General features: G+C 37.2%; 1 protein-coding gene across 3 annotated transcripts in view; it reads left to right on the top strand.

Annotated features, from left to right (window-relative positions):
• MMP16 (matrix metallopeptidase 16) overlaps nucleotides 1-24,213 on the top strand; it is a 292,273-nt gene that overhangs the window by 217,158 nt on the left and 50,902 nt on the right. For all 3 annotated transcript variants that reach the window (XM_058528990.1, XM_058528989.1, XM_058528991.1), the window contains one exon: nucleotides 1,398-1,609. In XM_058528990.1, the coding sequence (XP_058384973.1) occupies nucleotides 1,398-1,609 (212 nt within the window). The remainder of the gene's footprint in view (nucleotides 1-1,397; nucleotides 1,610-24,213) is intronic.

Raw genomic sequence — 24,213 nt, 5'->3', positions numbered from 1 at the left:
TAACACATAATTCAAATTAAGTTTCTAATACAGTAAAATCATTTTTATTTATAGGGTTCAGTCAAAAAATGCAAATTAAGACAAAAGGGAGAAAGACTATTGTATATATTTACTATAATCCTAACTCCCTCAATAGAACCATTGACCTTTATAAAGACATTTATTTCACACATAATTGTTAAGAACTTGACATTTATAATTTACATATAGAGAATCTGCTATACTAAATTAATGAAGTGAAGCTTTCATTTTTATAATACAAAGACAAATTGTGTTATCTGTATGTTAATCTCCAGTATCCAGAAGATGTCATTTGCATTTTTAAGTAGCATAAAGTTCACTAATTGGTTTTGCATTCATTAGTTTTTCAATTTCAATATCTCAGTAGTAAGCATTCTCTCAGGGTTAAAATAAGATTTGGAAAAAAAGGTCAACTTTCATGCTGCTCTTTATTTTGGGGATACTGAGAAAAGAGAAATATCTCGAAAGCAAAACGAAATAGCTCATATGTTGAATGAGCTGTCCTATGCCTAAGTGTGTGTCATCAGAAATTCCTCCTAAGTGGTTAAGTGAAAAGAGTCTGTTTCTCATGACCTCATGAATTAGCAGTCTAGACTGAAGGTCTGCAAGAGAATATTCTTTCCGTATCTAAATATTAAGTGCAAACAGCTCTGTATTTCTTTTTAAAAACATAAATCCCTTCAGGAATGATGCTTTCCATCTGTACCAAATTATGTGTGTAAACTTTGGCTTGATTTAGAAACCTGTTTTTAGAAATACTTCTTCACATTAATATTTTACTAGTGGTGTTTTAATCAATAGGTGTTTTAGATTCAGTATTCCAATGAAACACTCTTCTAGCAATTTGTCAAAACATTTCATTAGAAGAAAATCATGAAAGTCAGGAAAAGGTTATAAATTACAGTTGGAGACAGAGGGTAGAATAAACATTGATTAGTTAATGTTTATCTTTTAGAAATATTTGCATAGAATCGTTGTCTGTCAAAATCTAGGATTAACTTTGGTGAAAGCTTACATGCATGGTTCCAGTATTCATTTTCATTTATTTATTATTTATGTACCACCTACTTCCACAAAGATTTGAAAGTAGGTTTTCCAGTAAGGACTGTGGTGAAGCTATAAAAAAAATCATTAAAAATTAACAAAGAAAACCTAGTTACTTGGATCCAGAATTTAACATGATAAGGACAGTTTCTGATAGACTAGGCAATGGTTTGTTGGGTAAGATGGTTTTTTTTCTCAGAAAATATACGATCTTAAAGGCCTCTTAGCTCACTTAGTCTGTGCCTCCGCTGATGAGTGTGTCCTCTGTAGCGTATTTTCCAGCTCTATTCCAGTTTTAAGTGAGCCAAGTGCTATCCTCCTATTTTTACCAGGTCCACCTGACAAGATCCCGCCACCAACGAGACCTCTGCCCACAGTGCCCCCACACCGCTCTGTTCCTCCGGCCGACCCCAGGAAGAATGACAGGCCCAAACCCCCGAGGCCTCCCACTGGCAGACCTTCCTATCCTGGAGCCAAACCCAACATCTGCGACGGGAACTTTAACACTCTCGCTATTCTTCGCCGGGAGATGTTTGTTTTCAAGGTAGGAGGCTGTGATTTTTTTTCAACGGTAGATCCAGTGTCTACAGTGTCGCTTCAGAAAACAAGTTCTCATTCATGCTGACACTACCTTCCCAGACCTCTCGCAGTTAGAAGGTTCAAAAAAAGCATCTTAGACAATAAACGCACAAATGGGCTTAAATGTCTAGCAGAAGGTTGCGGTGTAACAGTCTATTTGGGGAATGCTTTTATGTCAGCAGAAGCTAAAATGCCTAGAAATGTGAGGGTAAGAAAATGCCGCGTGTTATGAACAGATAAAAAAGCATAATTTAAACCATGAATAGGAACTAATAGGGGTGATTTGCTTGGGAGCTCAGCCACTTCCAGGCGCACTGCAGCTTTTCTGTCTTTGGTTGCACATCTTTATGAGATCCCTACAATTTTGCTTGACAATTAAAGCGTCGTTTTTTAGGAAGAATATTGATCTTTTCTCGGGAGTCTACTGGTAGCCATTTGGGTTAAATCTCCTCTGTGAGACCACCACTTTGGTTTTACATATACATGCTGTTGTTGTTTTCTTTACTCAGGCATTTATATCTACCTAATTTATATTACTTTTTAAAAAGGTTACAAGCTAAAACTAATTTTACATTTTGCTAAATATGCTTTTTAATGCCATTGAGGACTCAGACAGTAACACTTGATAAACAATGTATCAAAGTAAGTTATATAATATTGAAAAGTGAATATAGTGTAATACTGAAAAATAGTTTTCTCTCTCAATGCTTGTAAACCAACCTTAAAGATTAATGAAAAATATGTTTTATGTTGGCATGAGAGTATTAAAATAGCCACGTTTTCGCAATACCATTCAGTTAAAAATAAAATAATGTGCTCTCTTTTTTGGTGGACATGAATCAATAAATAATGAAGTATTCTCCTACTTATACAGAATTTCCTATCTACCAGAGGCTATACTTTAAAAATATAGATTTCAAATAATTTTTAATAGACCAAGTACTCTATTTTCTTTATTGGGAAATCAGCTTTGGATTTGATATAATATGCACAAGAGCATCATACTTTCTAGAAAAAATCGATGCTTTTTTCAAACACATGAATAGATTTTTGAATTCTATAAATGCATTGCAATGCTTAATTAGATATCTCCCATTGAATTTAAGTAGATTAATAAATTTAGAGTCAAGGAGTATGAAAAAAAATCTTACTGTATATATGTATCATTACTCATTGTGGCTAAGCTCGCAGTAACTAGTTGAAATGAAAATAAAATGCAATCATTTGTTTATTCTACAAGACACCGAATGACAGCTGCAGGATTTTGCTTTCACTGTTTTTGCTGAATTTCACCATCCTATTTTTATACCTTAATATCATGGTGATATGACCAAAGCGTCACCCTTATCTGAGAGTATGATGTGGAATTGACTCTGGGTGTATTCTTTTCATTCCTCCTGTCCATCTAATTCGATTGCTGATCTCAAAAGAGACCAGTATCTTCATATCGAATGACCATTTTCACCACCCTCTTTGCTCTGCGCGGTATGGAGCTTAGCCAATGCTCTTGACTGACAACGTGAGGTCCTGTGATCACTGGTTCCTGGAATCAAGAATGGATAAAAAGTTTAAAGACCAGCTCTCAAGTAGAAGGCAGTAGCCACTATTTTCCATATCATCACAGGGGTATAAAAAACATGAGTAAAGCCAGCTTCTCTGAACACCCATGTGACCTTAGGTTCCTTAATCAAAACTCTCTATAAGACAGAGCTCCTGAACTGTCTGAATTTAATTTCTTTTTTCAGAAGTTCCCGTTCTCTTTCTAAGAATAATTTTTGTTGAAGGTGTCTTCTGTTAGGCATTCCATTCTTCTTAATCTCCACTTACCTAATGGATTTTGTGTCACATAACTTCATAATTTTCATACTCCCCTACTCTTTCATATAGTGAGTATGTGTGCCCAGGGTGGCTTACTAGACACCAAGGCTGTGTGAATAGAAGGTGGCACCCCCGTCTTTATGGAGCTCGTGGTCCAGGAGTGAAGACAAACATGAACCCAAATACTTCTAACACACAGGAGTAAAAGGTACAACAATGACATGAAGAGAAAGTACTGAAGTGCGGTTGATTAGATCAAGAAAACTTGACTGAGAAAAGGCTTATGTTGAATTTTGAGAACTTTCCTAGACACATTAAAGAAATTGGTATTTGGTATACTAAAAAGTGGGTATATTGAGGGAGAGAAGACAGACCTGTTAACTCTAGTGCAAAAGGATAAATGATATAAGTCAGGAACATATAAGATTTGATCAAAGCGAAGAGAGCATGATTGAGTGTTGCTGCTCTTGGTTAATAGCTACTGTGGACTGGGTGACTACTATGTGTTTGGATGTGTGCTAGGCACTTTACATCCATAATCTCTGAACCTTATAATAACACTGCAAGATGGACACACATGAGGAAACTGAGATCAGAGAAGCTAAGTACTTACTCTCAGTTATAAGGTTTGTCAATAGTGTGGTCAGTACTTGAATGCGGTCTACTTGATTCCAAATCTAGGTTTTCACGCTGAGCTTGGCTACCTGAAAGAGTTAGGGAAAATCTCAAAAGAAAGGTGGACTCATTATATTTTAAAAAAGTAAACATTCAAGAAATGTTTATCGAGCTCCTACTGGGAGTTGCTGTTTCGGGCACTGGCAATGTAGCAGTAAAGAGGACAGTCTGGACCCTGGTTTCTTGGGGCTTACGTTCTAGTTTCCAAAGTGGACGGTGGTGAGAGGACTCACACAGAGGTTCCCCACGTTGTCACGGAAGGATGTGGGGAAGCGTCCACATGACCAAGCCCCCAAATTCTGTTTTTCCTTGTTAAGGACTTCTGGTCTCCTCACTTTTCCCACGATGCATGCACAGTCTCAGCTACGTTCACCTCTAAATTAGTGTCGTTTCCCCAGACCTGATCTTCCTGCCTGACGTTACTCTCTGCCTGTCTCTCTTGTGTGCCCCTGCCTTTTTAGTTTTCCTTTAATGTACTCATCATTAGTTTTCATAGTTTGCTCCTTACCGACTATCCTGTCGATAGACCCACTATCCCATAGATTGACCCACTATTTGATCTCACTTTTACTAATGTAACTTGATTTTCTACTTTTCTTCGTTACAAATTCTCTATACAAATTAGAAACCTGTTTATCTCCTCAGCTCTTGCCCACCCAGCACTCATTTCACTTGAGTTTCAATGTCTGGGGCTTCTTTGCAGGCCTCTGCTTATCAAAACTTCCCTCCTCAGCATCTACCATGTGTCCCAACCTCTCTGACTGTTCTTCAACCCAAAATCTCTTTCTAGTGATTTTTGTATTTATTCTCTACATCCAATTAGCATGTTTTTAATTTCTGTCTGCTCTAATTATTTCTCATTGTAACGTGTACCTTAGCTGGACTATAAACTTCTTCAGAGCAAGGATTGGTTCGTATGGGCTTCATCACGCTCAAGCTAATGAATAGGGATCTCGATATAACGACTGTTTGATTAAACTATGGCTGGTATGTTTATACAACAATGATCAACCAATATGACGTTACTTAAAGTATTTCATTCTGCTAGTTTGTTAATCCTTGCCCAAAGATTTGCATGAGTATTATTTACTTAAATTCTATATGTATCATTTTTAAGTAAAAAATAAGAAAACCTAGAGGTAAGTAAAAGGTAACATCATTAGGTAATTTTGTTTTCTTATTGGAAAGGAGTGTTTCTTTTAATAGGAGTTTCAGCATCATTCTTTTGGGTGGCAAGCTTCCTCTTAGGGGATTTGATTGACATTGAACGCTCCTGGCACTCATTTATTTAAGGTGAGTTCACCTGGATGTGTGTTTCTATATGGGACTATAAATAAATTATATATAGAATATTATATATTATGAACATTATATATGTTTAAAATGTATTTAAAATTCTGTTTTTATGCATGAGAAAATTAAGACTTCCATACAGCTTCATAATCTTTAGGGAATGTAAACCACCTGAAGCAAGGAAATGAAAATCAAAACAAAATGCCAAGGAACAGAGAAACAAAATAGCAATAACAAAAGAAGCTTTGTCCTCACTTTGGAGTAGGTGATCTTTGAGTGTGTTCCCTGAAGAATGTAAGCTTTATATATGTCATGGTGGGGCTACTCTGGCTGAGTTGACAGTAGCAAGATCTGATTGTTCAAAGGAATACTCCCCAAGTTCCTTTGGACTACAAGATAAAAACACTGAATATTTAGTTATTTTGTGGTGGGAAAGAAAGCAGAAAGCAAAATTAGCCAGACTTGGTACAGGATAATTTTTAGTACACGATATTTTGTTATATATGGAAGAATGCAATGGTAACTATATTCTTCCTGAAGCTGAGACTAGGTAGAAAAACTGGAGGTGTTTTAGCACCAAAAAAAGGGATGATTCCATTTGGCTACTGACCAGTTCTTTATTTCAAGGGGAACACGCTAAGGCCGGCGCTGTACACTAGAGCTAGAGAGTGTTAAGATAGTGTTAATTAAGGGGCAATGCTGTCATGGACCAGCATTCAAGGAAGTACAGTAAAGGGTCTTCCTAATTAATGTAGAAGAGCAAAGCTCACGGCTCTAAGAAAAGCATTTCATCATTTAGCACCGCCCCCCCCAAAAAAATTAAACCAACACAGAAGTCATTTGGTTCGTTTTCCTTTGTCAAATTCTTGTCTGCTCATTTATCACAAAACTATTTGTTCTTAAATATGACCATCTTTACTTGTGACCACCCACTTAATTCTACTGAAGAATCATAGTTCGTGTATTTCTATAGAAACAGACTTGTCCAGAAACAGACTTAAACAGAACTTAACTCCGTTGAAGGTACAATGTCCCATTAGCCAAGCCTCATAAGTACAGGACATGAGCCAATTTTGTTTCATAAAAGAAGAGATTTTATATGAGAGAGAGAGAGAAAAGAATACAGATGTTTATTGAAAGAGATAGTTTAGAGGTATAAGATTTTGTCCTCAGTTATATTTCCATAACATTGATTTGTGACTAAACTCTTCACAATTGATCAAAATTGAAGTTTTTGATTTTTCCGTTCAATAGCTTAGTATCTCATGGTATTGAATGTCAATTTCTTTCTCATTCTATGCTAAATGTCACCCCATGGACCAAGATTTACTCCTCTCATTCATTTTATTTTATTTAAAATTTTTCTTCCTTTGTTGCATGTTCCTGTCCACTATCCAAATCTGGACCTGTGTCTTGTTCACATCGCTTATGTAACTATATCACATTGCACACACAGAATATTTATTCAATTTTTTGAGTGTATATTGAGACTTTTCAGTATATATCATCCTGAACTTTTAGAATGAAAGAAGTTGAAAATCTGTTCTTTCCCTTTAAATGCTTAAATCCTGTCAAGGAAAGGGCAGCATATAATTATCAATCAGAAATGCTTCCCTTGAGTTTAAGCCCACAAAACAGAGAACAGTAGTGGCCCTTTGGGGGTTATTGGGTTGAGTTTTATTACTGGGGAATAATAAAATAATAGAAACTACTGTAGAATCCAGGTAGAGAGACTTCCCAACAAGCAGTCTGGTCCGGGATAAGGAGAAAACCCGAATGTCAAAATCACCAGGGCGAACGTCTTTGTTCTGCTTTCAGAAGTGTGTACGCGTAGAGAAGTGAAGTGGGGAAGCACGAGAGTCACCTATTCAAGCTCCTCCTTGACCTCTCCACTCAGATGCCAAATTCAACATGCCTGAAGCTGAGCTACTGATCTTCCTTCACAGACCTACCCCCTCTGCTTCTCTCTTTCTATCCAAAATAATAGCAAGACCATTTTCCTGTTTATTTAATAAATAAATCCCAAAAGGTGGAGCCAAATCCTGTTGGCCCTACCTTCAAAATCCGTTAAGATTCTAGCCATTTCCCCTCAGTGTCTGACTCAGAGTAGAAGCCAAGGTTCTTACCAGACAGTCTCACTTCTGTGTGTATATCCAAAGGAAATAAAATCACAATATTTAAGTCCTGGAGATGTAATATACAGCATGGTGACTACAATTAATAATAAAACGTATTGATTACTTGAAATTTGCTAAGAGAGTAGATCTCAGGTGGTCTCACCACCTACACACACAAAACACACACAAAATTAGTAACTATATGAGGTGATGGATATGTTTATTAGTTTGCATGTGGTAATCATTTCACAATGTATACTTATATCAAATCATCAAATTGTGCACCTTAAATATATGCAATTATTTTTTGTCAATAGTACCTCAATAAAGTTGGGGGAAAAAAGCCAAGGTACTTTCAGTTGCCCACAAGGCTGCATAATCAGCCTGTTTCACTCTGCCTCTCTGATCTCAACTACTCTTTCTTATTCTGCTCATTTTTACTCAATTCCAGCCACACCTGTCTCCCTGCTGTTTTTTCAACTTGCCAGGCACTCCTGGCTTTCCAGGTCTTTCCCTGTCAATACCAAATGTTCACGTATCTTCCAGATTTCTGCTGCTGTTTGTAAAGCAGCATGGGACTAGTTATTCAAAAGGGAGCAACAGTATTTGTAGAAATTCAGGAAAGTTCACTGTGGGTTTTATATAAACTTGGTGCCGTTTTTGTGACCCCAAAGAATGGATTTGTCTTCTACAGTTGGAAGAATTCTCTCCTAGCCCTCAACCTAATGATGTCACTCATTCCTGTTGGCTAGTTGTGTGTTCTTGTTTGCATCAATATGAGATAATTCTTAAACTCCTAGATGTTAGAGATAGACTTAGAGTTGGATCCCGTTTGTCATAGGCTCCAGGCAAGGGCTGTAACTACTCCCCTATTTACTGCTGGATTGCACAGTGGCCTGCACATAGATAATACACATTTGTTAAATATCTCTGAGCTTACTTTCCTCATCTATATAATAGCTAATAAATTCCATCCTAGGTATATGGTAAGCTCGGGAAATGGCAGCTATTATGTACCAAGACAGACTCAGCATTTTGAAATACTCATTATATTCATTAACTTAAATTCGCGTGCTATTTGAAATTATTTTTAGAAATAACTTTTAACTGAATAAAGATCAAAGAAAATGGCTCTCATTCTTATGGTATAAGGGAAAGGAATGGAATGATTTGTTATTGTTGTTGTTCACGTCACTTTACTCAATGAGATGATTAAAAATGTTCTGTTGGCTGAAAAATCCAAAAAGTGTTTTACAAACAAAAAAATGCTAAGGGAAGTTACATAGTGCAGGGTACTCTAAAATTTCTCTGAGTCATAGCTTAATACTATACTGCCAGAAAGTATTAGCTGATAATATTAATAGTAGGTTGTAATTGGGGCTGGGTTCACATAAGACCAGAGGGAGCCGTCTCCAAGACAATGTACACAGAGAACTGATTAAAATTTCTTTGTAATACAAATCATAGTCTTTCAAATACTTTAGGTAAACATTTTAAGAAGCAACTGAAATTGTGTGTAGTACTGCACTTTAATGTCAATATTAATTGATTTTCAAAATATTTGTATTCAATTATGGTTTAAGATTTATTCCTTGAAACTCTTGAATTCTATTGACTTTTCCTGACTGCGTAAGCCTTTGGGGCAAGTGTGTAGGTAGTCAGTAGAATGGATTCACAATCAGCTGAGTTTCCAATTTTCTCTCTAGTCACTTTATTTTTGGGTGACTTTAAGCATTTTAAACATCTATTTGCATACTCGTTTTGGATTCAGTAAAACTATTTTTATTCGTAATATAAAGCAGAACATTTAATATATGCTTACAGTGCATATTTTGGAGACTAAAGTATGTTTTATCATGTCCATTTTATTTTGATATAAATTTATAATATGAATATGGCAATTCTATATAGTCATGCAAAAATGTTTTCTGAAAGTGTTATTAATTGTGAGCTTATTTGAAAAACCCTTTCACTCCCTGGCAGTATTAATCTTCCTATTCTAAAAATTATTAATAATCTAAATCTTTTCAGTGTCAAAAATATATAATTTCTTGATCATGTTTGTCATAATCTATATCTTTATATTGAGATTTTTATATAGAAGGTGCTCATATTCACAATTCATGGTTCAAAGCACTTTTACCTTAATGCAGGATTAATAAGCAAAGATTAGTTCAAGATTTATACTGTACATAAAAAGTTTCTTTTTATTTTAGAAGTTTTAAAAATAGCACTTTTCTATGTTTTTGTTCATCTTTGACATTTGACATTTTACCTCTTATATTTCCATAAAGCAAAAATGAGACTTTTTTCCCACTACCTTTTTAAACTTCCAGTGAGCAGTGTTGTGATTATCACTGAGCCTTGTGGATTATGTGAAGTTATTTAAACCTTCAGCCAGCTCTTCAGAATTTCTTAGGAGCACCTATTTATTTTCTTTTGCAAGTGGGTCTTACATGTGTCAATATTTAAAACAAAGTAGAGACCAGAGCTATCATTATTTGCAAATTATGTGACAATTTACCTGAAAAATTCCATGAAAATCAACAGAAAAAAATTAAAACTATTAACAATGTCAAGAAAGATGTCCTGGGGGTCGGCTTGGTTGTGTAGTGGTTAAGTTCGCATGCTCCGCTTGGCAGCCCTGGCTTCGCAGGTTCAGATCTTGTAGGTCTGTACCTACACGCTGCTCGTCGAGCTATGCTGGAGCAGTGTCCCATATACAAAAAATAGAGGAAGCTTGGCACAGGTGTTAGCTCAGGGTGAATCTTCCTCAAGTAAAAAGAGGAAGATTGGCAACATGTTAGCTCAAGGCCAATCTTCCTCACCACAAAAAAAAAAGAGAAAGAGAAATGTCCTGAACCTTAGTAAAAAATTGAAATATAGCTTTTCTAATAAGCACTGAGACTATATAATTGAAAAATAATTTTTTTAACATAAAAAAGCAACTCATAGGGGCCGGCCCTGTGGCATAGTGGTTAAGTTCAGCGCACTCTGCTTTGGCGGGCTGGGTTCGCAGGTTCAGATCCTGGGCGTGGACCTTCACCACTTATCAACCATGCTGTGGCAGTGACCCATATACAAAATAGAGGCATATGGACACAGATGTTAGCCCAGGGCGAATCTTCCTCAAGCAAAAAGAGGAGGATTAGCAACGGATGTTAGCTTAGGACAAATCTTCCTCAAAAAAAAAATTTAAAAAATAGCAACTGATAGAATTAAACTTAACTAGCAATACCTGACCCATTGGCAGTATTCAATAAATATTAAATGATCAATATTTTTACTTCTAATGCTGTCTTCTCTGCATTTAACTTCCATGAAAGTAGTTCTTGATGGTTTTTTTCATTCTTCTATATGTACTTCTTGTGCTACTGTAAAGTCAGAACACTATATTGTCATGACTATTTTAAAGAAACTCTCGGTAGTATCAATAGCAAATGAATAAGACTGAAAAAAATATTTCAAGTTTAAATCACAGCATTAGTGTATCTTACAATAAACAGGAAAACATGTATAGTTTCCAAATTAGTAATGCTGAAATAATGAAGTAGATCTCACATGAACAATGGTATTCATTGCAACTTTCTTGCCAGTAGAAAAAAATTTGGCGAGCAACGCAAATTATCCAGTAATATGGTAGTGGTATAGCAAACAATAGCACGTCAACTCAGTGGAATATAATGCAATCATTTGAAAGGTTAATTATGGAGAATGTATGAAACAAGACATGATTATGATGTATACACAAAGGAAATGGTAAAATATAAAATTTTATGTTATCATGAATTGCATTATTTGAAATGTGTCTGTTAACAAGGCATAGAAATGATAGAAAAATTACCTTAGACAAATCTTAGAATGATGGAATTGTGAGTAGATTTTTAAAATATGTACTATTGTGATAATGTTGTATATACATTTAATAGCTCAAAATATAGTGGCATAAAAGAAGCTTGATTATTGTGAAGGTTGTAATATATTAAGTGATGGTGAAACCATATCATTTTCAAAAAATATAGGAAGGCAGACGCTATTAAAGTATTCATTGGAATTTTCCCTTAGACTGTGACTAAAAATGCCCTTATTCAAAATTACAATGACAAGCTTTGGTAATATAATTTAACCTGAATAGCAAAGATATCCAATTAGATGAGGGTCTATGCCCACTATGCATTAATCTCAAGTGGGAATAGCCTCTAGTGAATCAAGCTAACTAAATATTTTGTTTGTCTACAGTTTTACTGTTTTGTAGGAACCATGGTGAGAATTTATTCAGTTTACTATAGAAAAACTCTAAAATCATGCAAAGTGACAAGATATTTGGCAATTAATCCAAAGAGTGTTGTTAATTTATGCAATGTGAGGGCTGTCATATAGCAAAAGTTTTCAGCTCAACAAACATGATAAATTGTAAGCTGTGCAAGACACTTAGCACAGAGACCAGTACAGAGCAAATGCTCAGGTAATTCAGGCAACTGCTATTATTGTTGTAATAGCTGTTGATGATGTTATTATTACTACTACTATTAGTGTTGTGCAAAGCACTACAGTTGACCTTAAAGAGATTGCAAAGAATGTTACCACACCAGGTCCATTTTTGCCCACCACTCAGAAAGCGAAACACCAAGACGATGAGATTGCAGAGAGAGAGAGGGTTTAATCACAAGGCAGCCAAGTATGGAAACAGGAGAATGAATCTCAAATCCAATTCCCCGAAAATAGGGACTCAGGGATATTTATGGGGTAGGGGACAAGCTGGTGTGAAGTGTGGAGATAGATGCTTGGAGATGAGGAGAGGTGAGGTAATTGATGATCTGCACAAGCATAGTCGGGCTTCATGCCTGTTCGTAGGATGCATGTTCACAGAATGGCGGTGTTAGCATGCCCTGAGCTTGGAGATTTAACCTCCCTCCCTACATCAAAAGGTCACTTATTGGACATGTCTGCTTATCAGACACATGTCTGCGGGGGCCCAGTTGATGCGTTGGTGTTCTCAATCCGGCCTGAAGTGGACAAGGTTTTCAGTTCCTGAAAAAAATAGTTCAAACACCCATTACCGTGGTGAGCCCTGCTCCAGGGGCATTTTACCTATAGGAACCTAGTGGGAGTCAGATAGCATATTGCCTAAACAACACAGTTAACAATGGGCAAGTTTATCATGCAGATTTAAGTCCTCACCTTCCGTTCTGATAAGTTTCTAGGTGAGGCCATCCCCCCTTTCTTCCTCGTACAGGAAAGAAGATACCTTTACAAGTGGAGATTTCCTTTACAAATGTAAGTGTCTCTTACAAAGGGTAACCAGAACTAAGAATGGGCTTAGCAAGGACCCTCCCAGATACCTGGAGATGTCTATGGTGACGGCCTGTTTTAGGGGCATGCCTCCCAACCCAAACTTTTTTGGTCAGTTAGGGAGGGTGGGGGTCAAAGTGTCTTTCAGGCAGAGACATATTTTGAGGTGGCCAATTCTGATCACCCATAGTTACTAGCTGCTTAATCGTCAATGGCTAACTGTTTGCCAGTTTCAAAAAGTCTATGACAACATTGCTTGCACTGAAGAAACTAACTACTGTATTCTTTTATTCATTCTTTTTTATTCTTTAATTCATTTAAGTTTTGACTGGCTACCAAATAATAGTTAGACATTGGGAATGAAATGATGGCCAAGTCACTCCCTGTTCCTTCTCTGTGGAGGTAATAGTCTAGCAGAAGAGACATCAGTAACTCGATTGTCACAATGCATTGTGATATGCTGTGATAGGCTAATGCACAGGAGGGCCACGTGAACTTGGAAGACTTCTTATGGAGGAGATCTGACCTGCATCTGTAAGGGCCATGTGAAGTTAGCCAAGCTTGGAGGTAAGAAGGGGTGCGGAGCAATGGGAAGCTAATGAAGCTTAGTATAGAAATCTGACATGAGACTGGGGAGACACGAGTGGGGCTGCTTCATAAGGGATCTTCCATGCCATGTTGAGAACTTGAGGCTGCGTCTGCAGGCTGGTTAACTGGCCAACAGAACTGAGTAGGAGTGACTAGGTAGGAACAGAATGTGGGGACAGAGCTAATGAGAAATGTTGAGCAAATACTGGTTCCTGGGAGAGGGACTGGTTAGAGCAAGACAGAGCCCCATTCCTAAAAGGTGGCAATGAAGACAAGTAGCAACACAGGGATTTGAGGATCAGGATGAAAGGGCAGCTCTAAGAGTTGCAACACCAGGGATGGGTGGCTGGACGAATCTCAGAGGGCCAGGACTGAATTTTTTTTAAAAAATAGAGCTTGCCTTTAAAGGTCACAGGGAGCTGAAATTGGGAAGGGAATCCGAGAGGGCCAGACAACAAGAAGATGTCCTCCCCGTAACTGGATGGTCTTTCAAGTACCAGAATCTTGAGACTCCTGTAAAAAGAAGTTACGATGTTTTCCTTTCTCTGTATAAATATTATTTACTGAAACTTTATTCAAAAGAAAGGCGCATCATATTCTTAATCTGTTTTATAAGGACAAGACGCATTTTAGTGGAGAATGAAGTGTGGCGATTGTTAGACCGCTGCTCTTTGCCTCTCCTAGGACAGTCGCCAAGTCTGTGCATTGGTCAGGCTGCACTGCTTCCCTTGTAAAGGGCATTACTTGTGACAGTTACTGGTCAGAACATTAAGCAAACAAAGGCTGTTTATATCCTTGAGCCGACGCTCAAAGGAGCTGATGTAAGAGCTGGCCATCCGTGTGCCACTGACACGTAAACCTCCTCATTCATAATCCTCAAGTCCCTCGGAACAGACGTCATTCTCCAAGTTGTCCACAAACTCGCAGTTACCACCAGGAAGAGAAATGCTGAAGCTTCTGGCTGATTCCTGAAACTTTTTCATATAATGTTATAAATTAACTAAAATATCTTCATTGTGTATATCAACCTCATTTCCCTATTGCTCACGTAAACAAAGGATCAAATAAAAGATGAAAAGTAAATTATATGATTAGAATTCTGAAGACTGTTGAAAAAATCACACAGTTTACTAAATATACATGTAAGGACAATTCCCCTAACCCCCTCTTGGGTATATGTGGGAGATTTTTTTTTTCATTGCGTAAATACATGATGTGGGAAATAGTTTATGTAGGAAAATACAGGGAATGGTTGCTGGTATTTAGTCATATTTAATTAATTTAGTTATTTGATGAATTTGTATTGCGTCCCTGTTGTGTTGAAGAAAATATAGTAGATGGTGGTAAAAATGGAAAAGCCCAGGCTTTAGGATTCCACCACTGACTGCTTTTCTTCTGTAAGATGAGAATCTTTGTAGCTACCTCAATGCCACCGCTCTTAAAGAGCTTACAGTTCAGTGTGGGAAACAGCCATTAATCACCGAATCAGAAGACAAGTAAAATGATCCCTGTGGTAACTGAAAAGGAAAGAAGGTATATGGTGCAATAAAAACATACAAACAGTTGTTTGTTTCTGTTTTTAAAACTTGATCAGTAATATCAGGGAAGGCTTTTCTGAGGAAGAGATACTTGAACTGACAATGAGCTATCTCCTGTTTTTGGTAAGAAAACAACATATTCTGCCGAAAAGAAATCTAGACTAGAAGTCAAGAGCCATGGCTGTTGGTGCAGGATATTGTTACCGTGAGGAGAATTTCCATTTTTGGTCTATAAACTTCACATATATCGAATGAGGCAAATAATAATAGCTGGGTAACCCATCTCGCCATGGGGTGACATACGTGAAATGCATTCGATGTTTCAAAGAGCTGCACTAATATGAGACATTGACATCATTGGCACAAATTTGAGGGTGAATTTTGTTTTTAGTATGTGATACCATTATGTAAGTTTTACGGTTTTAAATTTCATTAAGTCAGAATATGTTACATTGGAAGCTTCAGGTATCTTAAAAGCTAGAAATTTCTAGAGAATACAGTTGCCAAAGTAATAGTTATCAGAAGTGATATGAAGCCTGAAAAATATGACAAATTTAGATCAAGGTTGGGAAGTAAAATTTTAGTTCAATACTGCCTATCTTCCTCACCCGCTTAGGCTTTCATTTAAAAAATTCTGTTTCCCAGGGCCGGCTCGGTGGCGCAAGTGGTTAAGTGCACGCGCTTGGCTCTGGCGGCACAGGGTTTGCTGGTTCAGATCCCGGGCGTGCACCGACGCACTGCTTGGCAAGCCATGCTGTGGTGGCGTCCCATATAAAGTGGTGGAAGATGGGCACGGATGTTAGCCCAGGGCCAGTCTTCCTCAGCAAAAAAAGAGGAGGATTGGCAGATGTTAGCACAGGGCTGAACTCCTCACAAAAAAAAGAAAAAGAAAAAAAATTCTGTTTCCCTATAGTGAATAAATTGGTTCTTATGTTCTTTTTAGAGTATGCATATAGAGATTGGATATTGTCAACCATTCCATAAGCTAGACTTGGTGAAAAGAATTCATTATGGCTATATCTCTTATCTCAGCATTTCTAAGAAAAAATAGATATTATAACATAGGGAAATTTATTTTGCTATATTATGGTGATTAAAGTAAAGAATTCATTAAAAAGAATCTACATATTTGCTATCCATAGATGAGATCAAAATAATAGTCATATAATTTCATCAACATCTAAAAATTTTCACAAGTTTAGCTGTAATTTTTTTTACAAATTAATAGACTTTTTGGTTTTCCTTTTCGTATTGGTAAATTAATTTTCATAATGTTATACTTGGGTTTGCTTTCCTGTGTGTCACACCAGAGCTCAGTGATGTTGATACTGGGTGCTGAAGCTGTTTCCTACTTTGCTTTCCTTTTCTTGAAAGTCAATGAATGTTAAGTGTTTCCAGCTAAGGGTTTGGTTACAGTTTTCTTTTGTTTTTTTTTGTTTGTTTGTTTTAATTGTAATTACATACCTTGACCGTTGAAATAAATACTTGCTGTTTTATGAAGAATTGGCCCAAAGGAGGCCTGGCCTTGGCCCATGGCCTTGTGGAGGTCCTCCATGTCACACGTGGTGGCAGTGCCTTGGTTTGGGGTGGAGGCTGGCTGCACCAGAAGAACCGGTCGTGTGGCTGAGGGTGGGGGCTATATGTTCTCTCAGTGGACCTAGATGTTGAACCCAGCCCTGTGGGCAGTCAGTCAATCACGCAAGCCTACGAAATGAGGCCCCAGTAAAAACTCTGGGCCCTGAAGTGCAGATGCATTTCCCTGGTTGGCAGTACTCCATGGGTATTGTCATGCGTTGATACCAAGATGGTGATACATCCTGAGGACAGTGGAGGCTTCTCAGATGCTGCTCTATGAATCTCTTCCTTCAGCTGATTTTTGATCTGTATTCTCTCCCCATGAGAAACGGTAGTCATAAGTATGACAGTTTTCAGAGAGTTTTTTGAGTCCTTCAAATCTTAGAACTTGCACTTGCTGTCACAAGTGAGGGTGGTCTTGTGTGGGCTCTTTCCTCTGACTTTGTGGTTGGACCCTACATCCTGCAGGTGGGGCAGAAGTCTTGAGCAGTCTTGCCTATCTGGAGGGCTGTGCCCTGGACGCCATGTTTTGACTAACTCTAGGATTTGACAATATCCAAATTCCCAAAATTTCTTAAACTCAGCGATAGCTCCACATTCTTCAGTTTAAATTCATTTTTTGAAAAATTAAATGGCTTGTAATGTATCATCTTTCCTGCTAGTAATGCCTCCTTGAATCTGAACATAGCTTTGTAATTCTTTAACAATCTGATTGTAGATTTCCTTATAATTAATTCTCACTTTCAGGGGAGGATGGGGCGTTCCTGTGTCCCAGGTTCCTGTCTTTTTCTGTTCCCGTAGTTTGAATAGACTATTTGAGTAGCCTGAATCACACATGGAAACAATCCTTGGCAACTTGTTTACTGAGGATCAATATAGATGATATTCTAGTTTAACTTAAAAATAAGTGGCTTTTTCCTTTCAAATAGTAAAAATTTAAACTAAAATCATTAAACATTTTCCCCAATTTACTATATCAAAACTCATATCAGGAAAAGTTATAATTGCTGACTTTCCCATAGGATCACTAAAAGGGCTAGGGCAGGTGACCTCAAATATTTACAGCACTGGGATGTGAAGGGGCTGTTCTGTGTACGTTCAGAGGCAGAACAAGAAGCAACATTAGGAAGCCAGATTTGCCTCAGTAATCTCTTCCCTCACACTGAAGTTGTCACTGCAGAGGCCATATGCTTAGATTTCAGAGTATTGTGGTAAGATGGCTCTGCTGAACATAATAAATATGATCACTTTCAGTGTTTTCAGTGTTAGAATTTATAATGTTAGGATGTTGTCTCACGTCTCTAATGAAACTGGCTGGGAAATTTAAAAAATGAAAAGATACCCAGTCACACAGATCCATATTTAAATGGCACTTCCTAGAAGAGAGTGTGACTTCACTTGAGGGCTGCGTATTCATGAACCCTATGGGCTCCGCATTGCCTGCTGGGAAGGCTCTGATCAGCCTTCTTGATGGGGGCTGTCTCTAGATAGAATGCTCAGGCAGGCAGTAATTACATACCTAAGGCCTCAGACAAAAGACCAGTAATTTAATTTCCCTATTTTTTGAACTAGTTCTACTTATCTTGTTTATTTTTAACAGACAAAAAACAAAAATTGTAGTGATCCTCTGAAAAAACAGGAAAGCAGGAAATGAAATTCTCAGTTTTGTTCAAAATGGCATTGCCAATGACATTCAAATTTGAAATAAGGATGTGGAAATGCCAATTTCATTTTAATACAATGTGGCCAAGTATGGCTTTTTAAAAGTTTTTTTATTAGTAATTCAATGTATTAAACATTTCTTTCATAATACCCCCGTAGGATCTAGGGAAGCAACCCTTAATCAAACCCACTAATATTTCTTCATTGCAATTTATAAATAGTCCCAATACGCAGGGTAAAGTCTTTAAAAATCCTCACATCAAGTTCAAATCAGGCTCTCTACCAAATAAGTTTGTTCCAAACTCAAGAAACAACTTTCTTTATTCAAGCTATTTGAATTTTAGAATCGTGGATAAGAGATTATAGACCTGTGCAATGAATATTGTATAACAGTGTAAATAAACAATATTTTGAGTATTTTTTCCTTTAGCAGTATTTCAAGAATAGAATTTTTAGTGTTTCAAAACCTTGTGAGGTACAAATAATAAAAAGTTGTTGGGTGTTTTACAGTTACAGTTGGCTTTTTTATACCACTGTCTAGTGTACCACTGTATTTCCAATGCTAGCATAGCACCTAACTTTTGGAGGTGGAAAGTAGGTCACTGTTAAATGAATGAATTCTAGATCATCAGTGGTTTGGGAAGTGTTTTGAATGCTCAGCTGAAAACTTGACAATGTTCTTCAAGGAAATATATTCAGGGATGCCCTTACGTTTTCATGGAATCATTACATAATCAGGCATGGATTCAGGTTTAAGGGCTGTACTCAATTGTGAAGTGTATTTTATGAGAGCAGAAAATCGCCCTACAAACAATACTCACTAATTCATAAAGAGTGTTTTTTTCGTTGTTCATCTTTCACATATTTGTAAATAGGATAGCTGCTCCTGTGAATTTTCCTCTGAGTTTTATCAGAGTTAGAAACTTGTCAACTCCTCCCGTTTTCCCTGCAACTTTGTGCCTAAACTGGAAGAGGCATTCGAGCATCCTTTCCTCATGGTGCGGATGGGGAAGTGAGGTCGCTAAGAGGTGAATGACTTGTGCTGATACACGGAAGACCCAAGCCGGAGGCTAGGGTCAAACCTAGAGCCCCAGGCTCTTAGTCTGTCCTCCCTGCTATGTTTCTAGTGGCAAAAGAAGTGAAAAAAGAAAATTCTCTGGACATCCCAGTCTATCCATAATTGTGAGAATTACAATAAACTTGCAAAAAATTTAAGGCAATTTTCAGGGAAAAATTAATAGAGCCCTTTTTTAATGCCTTTCAGCAAATCATTGGTTCTTTTCCGGTATTCCACTCACCATTGCCAGAAGCAAAATATTAACGTACTGTAAAACCTGTGGAGTGCTGTCTTTTATTTTCGTACGGAATCAGCTCTGTCTGTAATTCTGTAACCATGTGGCCCACCCTGAGTTACAGTTGCAAGCTATATGCGTTAATAGTATGGAAACCACCGGGAATGAAATAAGCCTTTGAAAGTGGTTAGGAAGGCCAAAGAAAGAAAACTGAAATCCTTTTGACAAGCAGTTTCTGAAGCTGCTGACATCCCTTTAAAGGCCCTTTTCATGTTGGTGCACAGAGAGGCTGTGCATGACACATCTAGGAAAACCTGTTAACTGCTGCAGCAGCCCAGAGACTAGCAGTTTTCCGTGAGACCTGGAAAGTACATGGACAGACTTTCCTACCGCTGACATTTCGGTGTGAAGTTGCCTTGTTGACATGTTGGAGGAGTGACACAGAGACACAACCTCTTTTGGGATGCGTTGCTGGTCCACATGTCCCTCTTTCATTTCCGAGAGAGCTCAGTACTACAATATCATAAATACTTCGTGAAATAGTTTATAAATTTTAAAAATAAAGACACCTTTATCACTTTGGATCTGTGCTACATAAATTAAAGAATAGAACACAGCAAGAGGGAGAAAAGTACTATTTCTTTTGTTTACCTCATGTTTCACAATTTTGATTGATAAACAATTTTGAAAATAAAGCAATAACTCATATTATTTGGCATTAAAAATAATGTTAATTAGGGTGCTGGCCCGGTGGGTCAAGCAGTTAGGTGTGTGCGCTCCGCTGCAGCAGCCCGGGCTTTGCCGATTTGGATCCCGGGCGTGCACCGACACATCGCTTGTTGGGCCATGCTGTGGCGGTGTCCCATATAAAGTGGAGGAAGATGGGCACAGATGTTAGCCCAGGGCCAGTCTTCCTCAGCAAAAAAGAGGAGGATTGACATCAGATGTTAGCTCAGGGCTGGTCCTCCTCACAAAAATAAATAAATAAAATAATGTTAATTTAAAAATCACTTAATATTATTAGTTAATATTTCTTTACTCTTATAATTACTATCAATCATTTCAGATAATTATAATTAATTTCTTTATAAATTAGTCTACAGATTAATAATAGACAAAAATAATCTTAATAAATTATTTTGGCAGTAATATTATTTGTCAGTAGAATCTATGGTTATCTAGTATGTATCTGTTATTTGCAAGGATTCTGTTGAGTTACATCGAGGAAACCACCATAGAATAGTTATTTTAGAGCTAAAGCGTGTTTAGGGAAAAGAAATGAATCCTACATTAAAAATATACCATTGTGCTGCCTCAAAAACCCACAGTATGTGGTTATGTTATACATGGAATAAAGAGCTCTTTCTGTTATTTCCAGTAATGAACTCCACCTCAGTCTAGGCCCAAGACAGGCCCACCTTATCCTAAGTAAATGTTATGGTACTTCATATTAAAGTGAGAATTCAGTGTGGGCTTTGGGCAGACCCTGATATAGCACGTAGAGATTGTTTTCTTAAATGTCTTTACTTATGCATTTCAAACATGAAACATTTATAGCATCATTGAAATTGCTAGTAGATAGATTAAAATAAAAGGGAAAAGAACCATTTAAGGTTGTATTTCATGTTCAACTGTAACCCATACACTCCTGGAATGAGGTTTAACACTTCAGCATCTGTAATCTGCCTAGCTGGGTAAGGGCTGACATGATGTCTCTTCTGCTATTAAAATGCAATGTGGTTATTTTAAAATATCAACAATTATTTGTGTTATTTTCTTAACTGTTTTTTAACTTTTGTCTTAAATTTAATTTATGAAAAAAATGCAAAGAACAACCAAAATCTGGATACAGATGAAAATTAAGGTAGTGTAAACGAGAATTGCATTGTACTTGGAGATGCTAAAAACGGCCAGGAAGGAGGCTAGCTGTTATTTATGGTGAAAGTCACAGAGTTTCAAGGTCTGGTCCTTCAGTTCATGGGGCGGGCTGCCTGAGGGGTTCGAGCTCTGAAGAATTCAGTTAACAAACTCACATCACAAAAGACTGGCTGATGCAAGAGCTAAAATGACGTATCAATTTACAGTGAGAATTATAATTATCACAAAGAAAAATATGAATTATTTATACTCAAAAAAATTCTGCATTATAAGCCATATTATAATCAGAAGGCTACTTCTGAAGCAGTTAGATAATCTTAATGGTGTCCCTGAAGCCATCATTTTTTGATAGCCTGATACTCCCAGTGTTACTGCTGGCACATGGAATTGTACATGGTTACATGTGTTAAGGTTTCGGGACATACACTCCCCTGGGTAGTACTGAAGTCCCCCAGACCAAAATCTCCCTATTTATACCCCCTTTTCTAGACAATGTACAATTAAAATCCCATTTTCAAAATTTCCACTTACACTGGATTTCTTTAGAATATTTAGGACCTGAGACTTACATACCCTGGTCATTCTTGAATGGATTTGCATGGATCCCCAGTCCCCATGAGATGCCCACTATCTCTTGAATGGGTTACTGCTACAGATGGCCAATCTCATCTATTATAGGCTGACTGCTTATTTAACTTTTATAAAGGTAAATTATGTGTACAATGTGTAACTTAGAAGTTACTACATTTCAGATGTAAGGTTTAGAGAAAATTAATGACAAAGATCAAATTGGGAGAGAAAAGTGAATGTATTTTTTACTTGAAAAAATGCCTTTATATTTCACAAAAGCGTATTTCCACCATGAATAACTTTAATCTCTTACCCAATGCATTTGTTGATTTATTCATGCAATAAATATTTATAAGGTGGCTACCTTTGCCTGGCAGCCTTCTAGGGTCTGGGATATTGCCGTGAACACCACAAAATCCTTCTTCTACAATGAGCATTATGTGAGTGGAGGAGGGGCCAGTCAGAAAACAAATAAATATACCTAAGTGTAGAGGCATCAATGAATGCAGTGGTGAAAATGAAACAGAGTAATATGATAGAAGTTAGAGATTGAGACAGGTGGGAAGGGAGCTACTCGAGTTTGGATGGTCAAGAAGGGTCTTTTTGAAGAGGTGACATTTTAGCTGAAGTTTAAATAGCAAAAGGAACCAGCAATGCAAAGATACGAGGAAAGAACATTCCAGTTAGACCCACAGCTAAATAATGTTAAGTTTTTGCTTCTGAAAGTTGAAGTCATGGTGCCTCCGCCTAGGGTACCACAATTAGCATTTCAGCTGCACCAGCAGAGTTGTAGAAACAGTCGCAGTTCCTGATCAACACTTATACTGTTTCTGCTGAAGATTGGCTGTGGAAACACTGGTGCTTTAGGATTATCTCAGTCAACATTTTCCAATAGTCTAGGACCACTACTGCATTTAGGAATTTATTTGGTTAGCAATATGGAAGGCTTAAAACAAATCAAGATGGGGAAAAAGTCATAACATCCATCAAGGACTATTGAACATCCAGCACTGTTCAGTGAACTTGCTGTGATGATGAAAATGCTCTGTGTATGTGTGCTGTCCAGTATGGTAGCCACTAGTGACATGTGGCTATCGAGCTCTTGAAAGGTGCCTAGTGCAACTGTGGAATTGATTTTTTTAATTATGTTTAATTAATTTAGATGTAAATAGCCACTTGTGGCTAATGGCTACCATATTGAGAGAGCAGATCTAGAGAATTAATTTTAAATAATTTATCAGTGTCTTGGACCATACAAACTAATTACTTTTTTAAAATTCTGAAGACACACCTTTGGAGTTTCAATGAAAGATAAAAATGGGATTTATATCCTGATTTGTAATGTATTGGTTAAAAGGCTATCTTAAACACAGTATATTTATAATGAATTAGTCACGTGCTGCCACCGCACCTTCCCATTTGTTTTTCCTTTGGCGCGGGCTGATGTAGAGTCCTCTCCCCTCTGTGGCTTTGGAGGAAATGGTGCAACACTCCACACAGGGAAGAATTCAACCAGAACAAGATACAAATAAAGGGAAGAGTGTTAGCCTCTGTTCCTTGGTGTGTTTTGTGTTTACAGTCATAGTTTCCACTATTCTCACTGATAAGAAATAGCAGTGAGAGAATCTGATTGAGGAAGGAACAATCTGTAAGGATCTTCTAGGGGAAAAAGGAGGTATTATTGGTGTTGTATCCAAAAAAAAAGAAATCATTTAACAAGAATGAATGATAGCATAAAAATATGGCAAAGCGATAGGTGATCTGTGTTGTTTATTGGTCATTAACAGTAGAAAGTAACTGATTTTTTTATCATACAAATGAATATTTTGTTTAATTATGATGATTGCTTGCTGCTAATCTTTTAAAGAAAAACCTGCAGAAATCAGCTATGAAAATAATAATGTTCACTGAGCCCCAAAATGAAGTTACTGTGGGTGAAAAATGTTTTGGAAGGTTAATAGGAAAGAGGAAGAAAGACTTTCCCATTTTCAACATTTTCCAGAAACAATCTAGATGACTTTTGTTATTCTAGCTTGGCAGATTGCCCTCAAATATATGTGCTTAAGAAGGATATTTGGCATGATGTTGGTTTTGTATCATCTGGATCACATGAGACATTTTCAAACCACTAAAACTAGTAATAATTTCAGTATTACCCAAGGCCATCTTTATTTTTTCTTTTTCAGCCTTCAACTTTAGCTTTGGAATTGAATGAAGCAATGCATATTTTGTAAAGTTCTTTAAAAGTATGTGGTATAGACACATTTTTAG

The sequence above is a fragment of the Diceros bicornis genome, chromosome 33, assembly GCF_020826845.1.
Source record: "Diceros bicornis minor isolate mBicDic1 chromosome 33, mDicBic1.mat.cur, whole genome shotgun sequence".
In the NCBI taxonomy this organism is placed as follows: Eukaryota; Metazoa; Chordata; class Mammalia; order Perissodactyla; family Rhinocerotidae; genus Diceros; species Diceros bicornis.
Note: the sequence above shows the minus strand (reverse complement) of the source record. Positions and strands in the feature narration are given on the sequence as shown.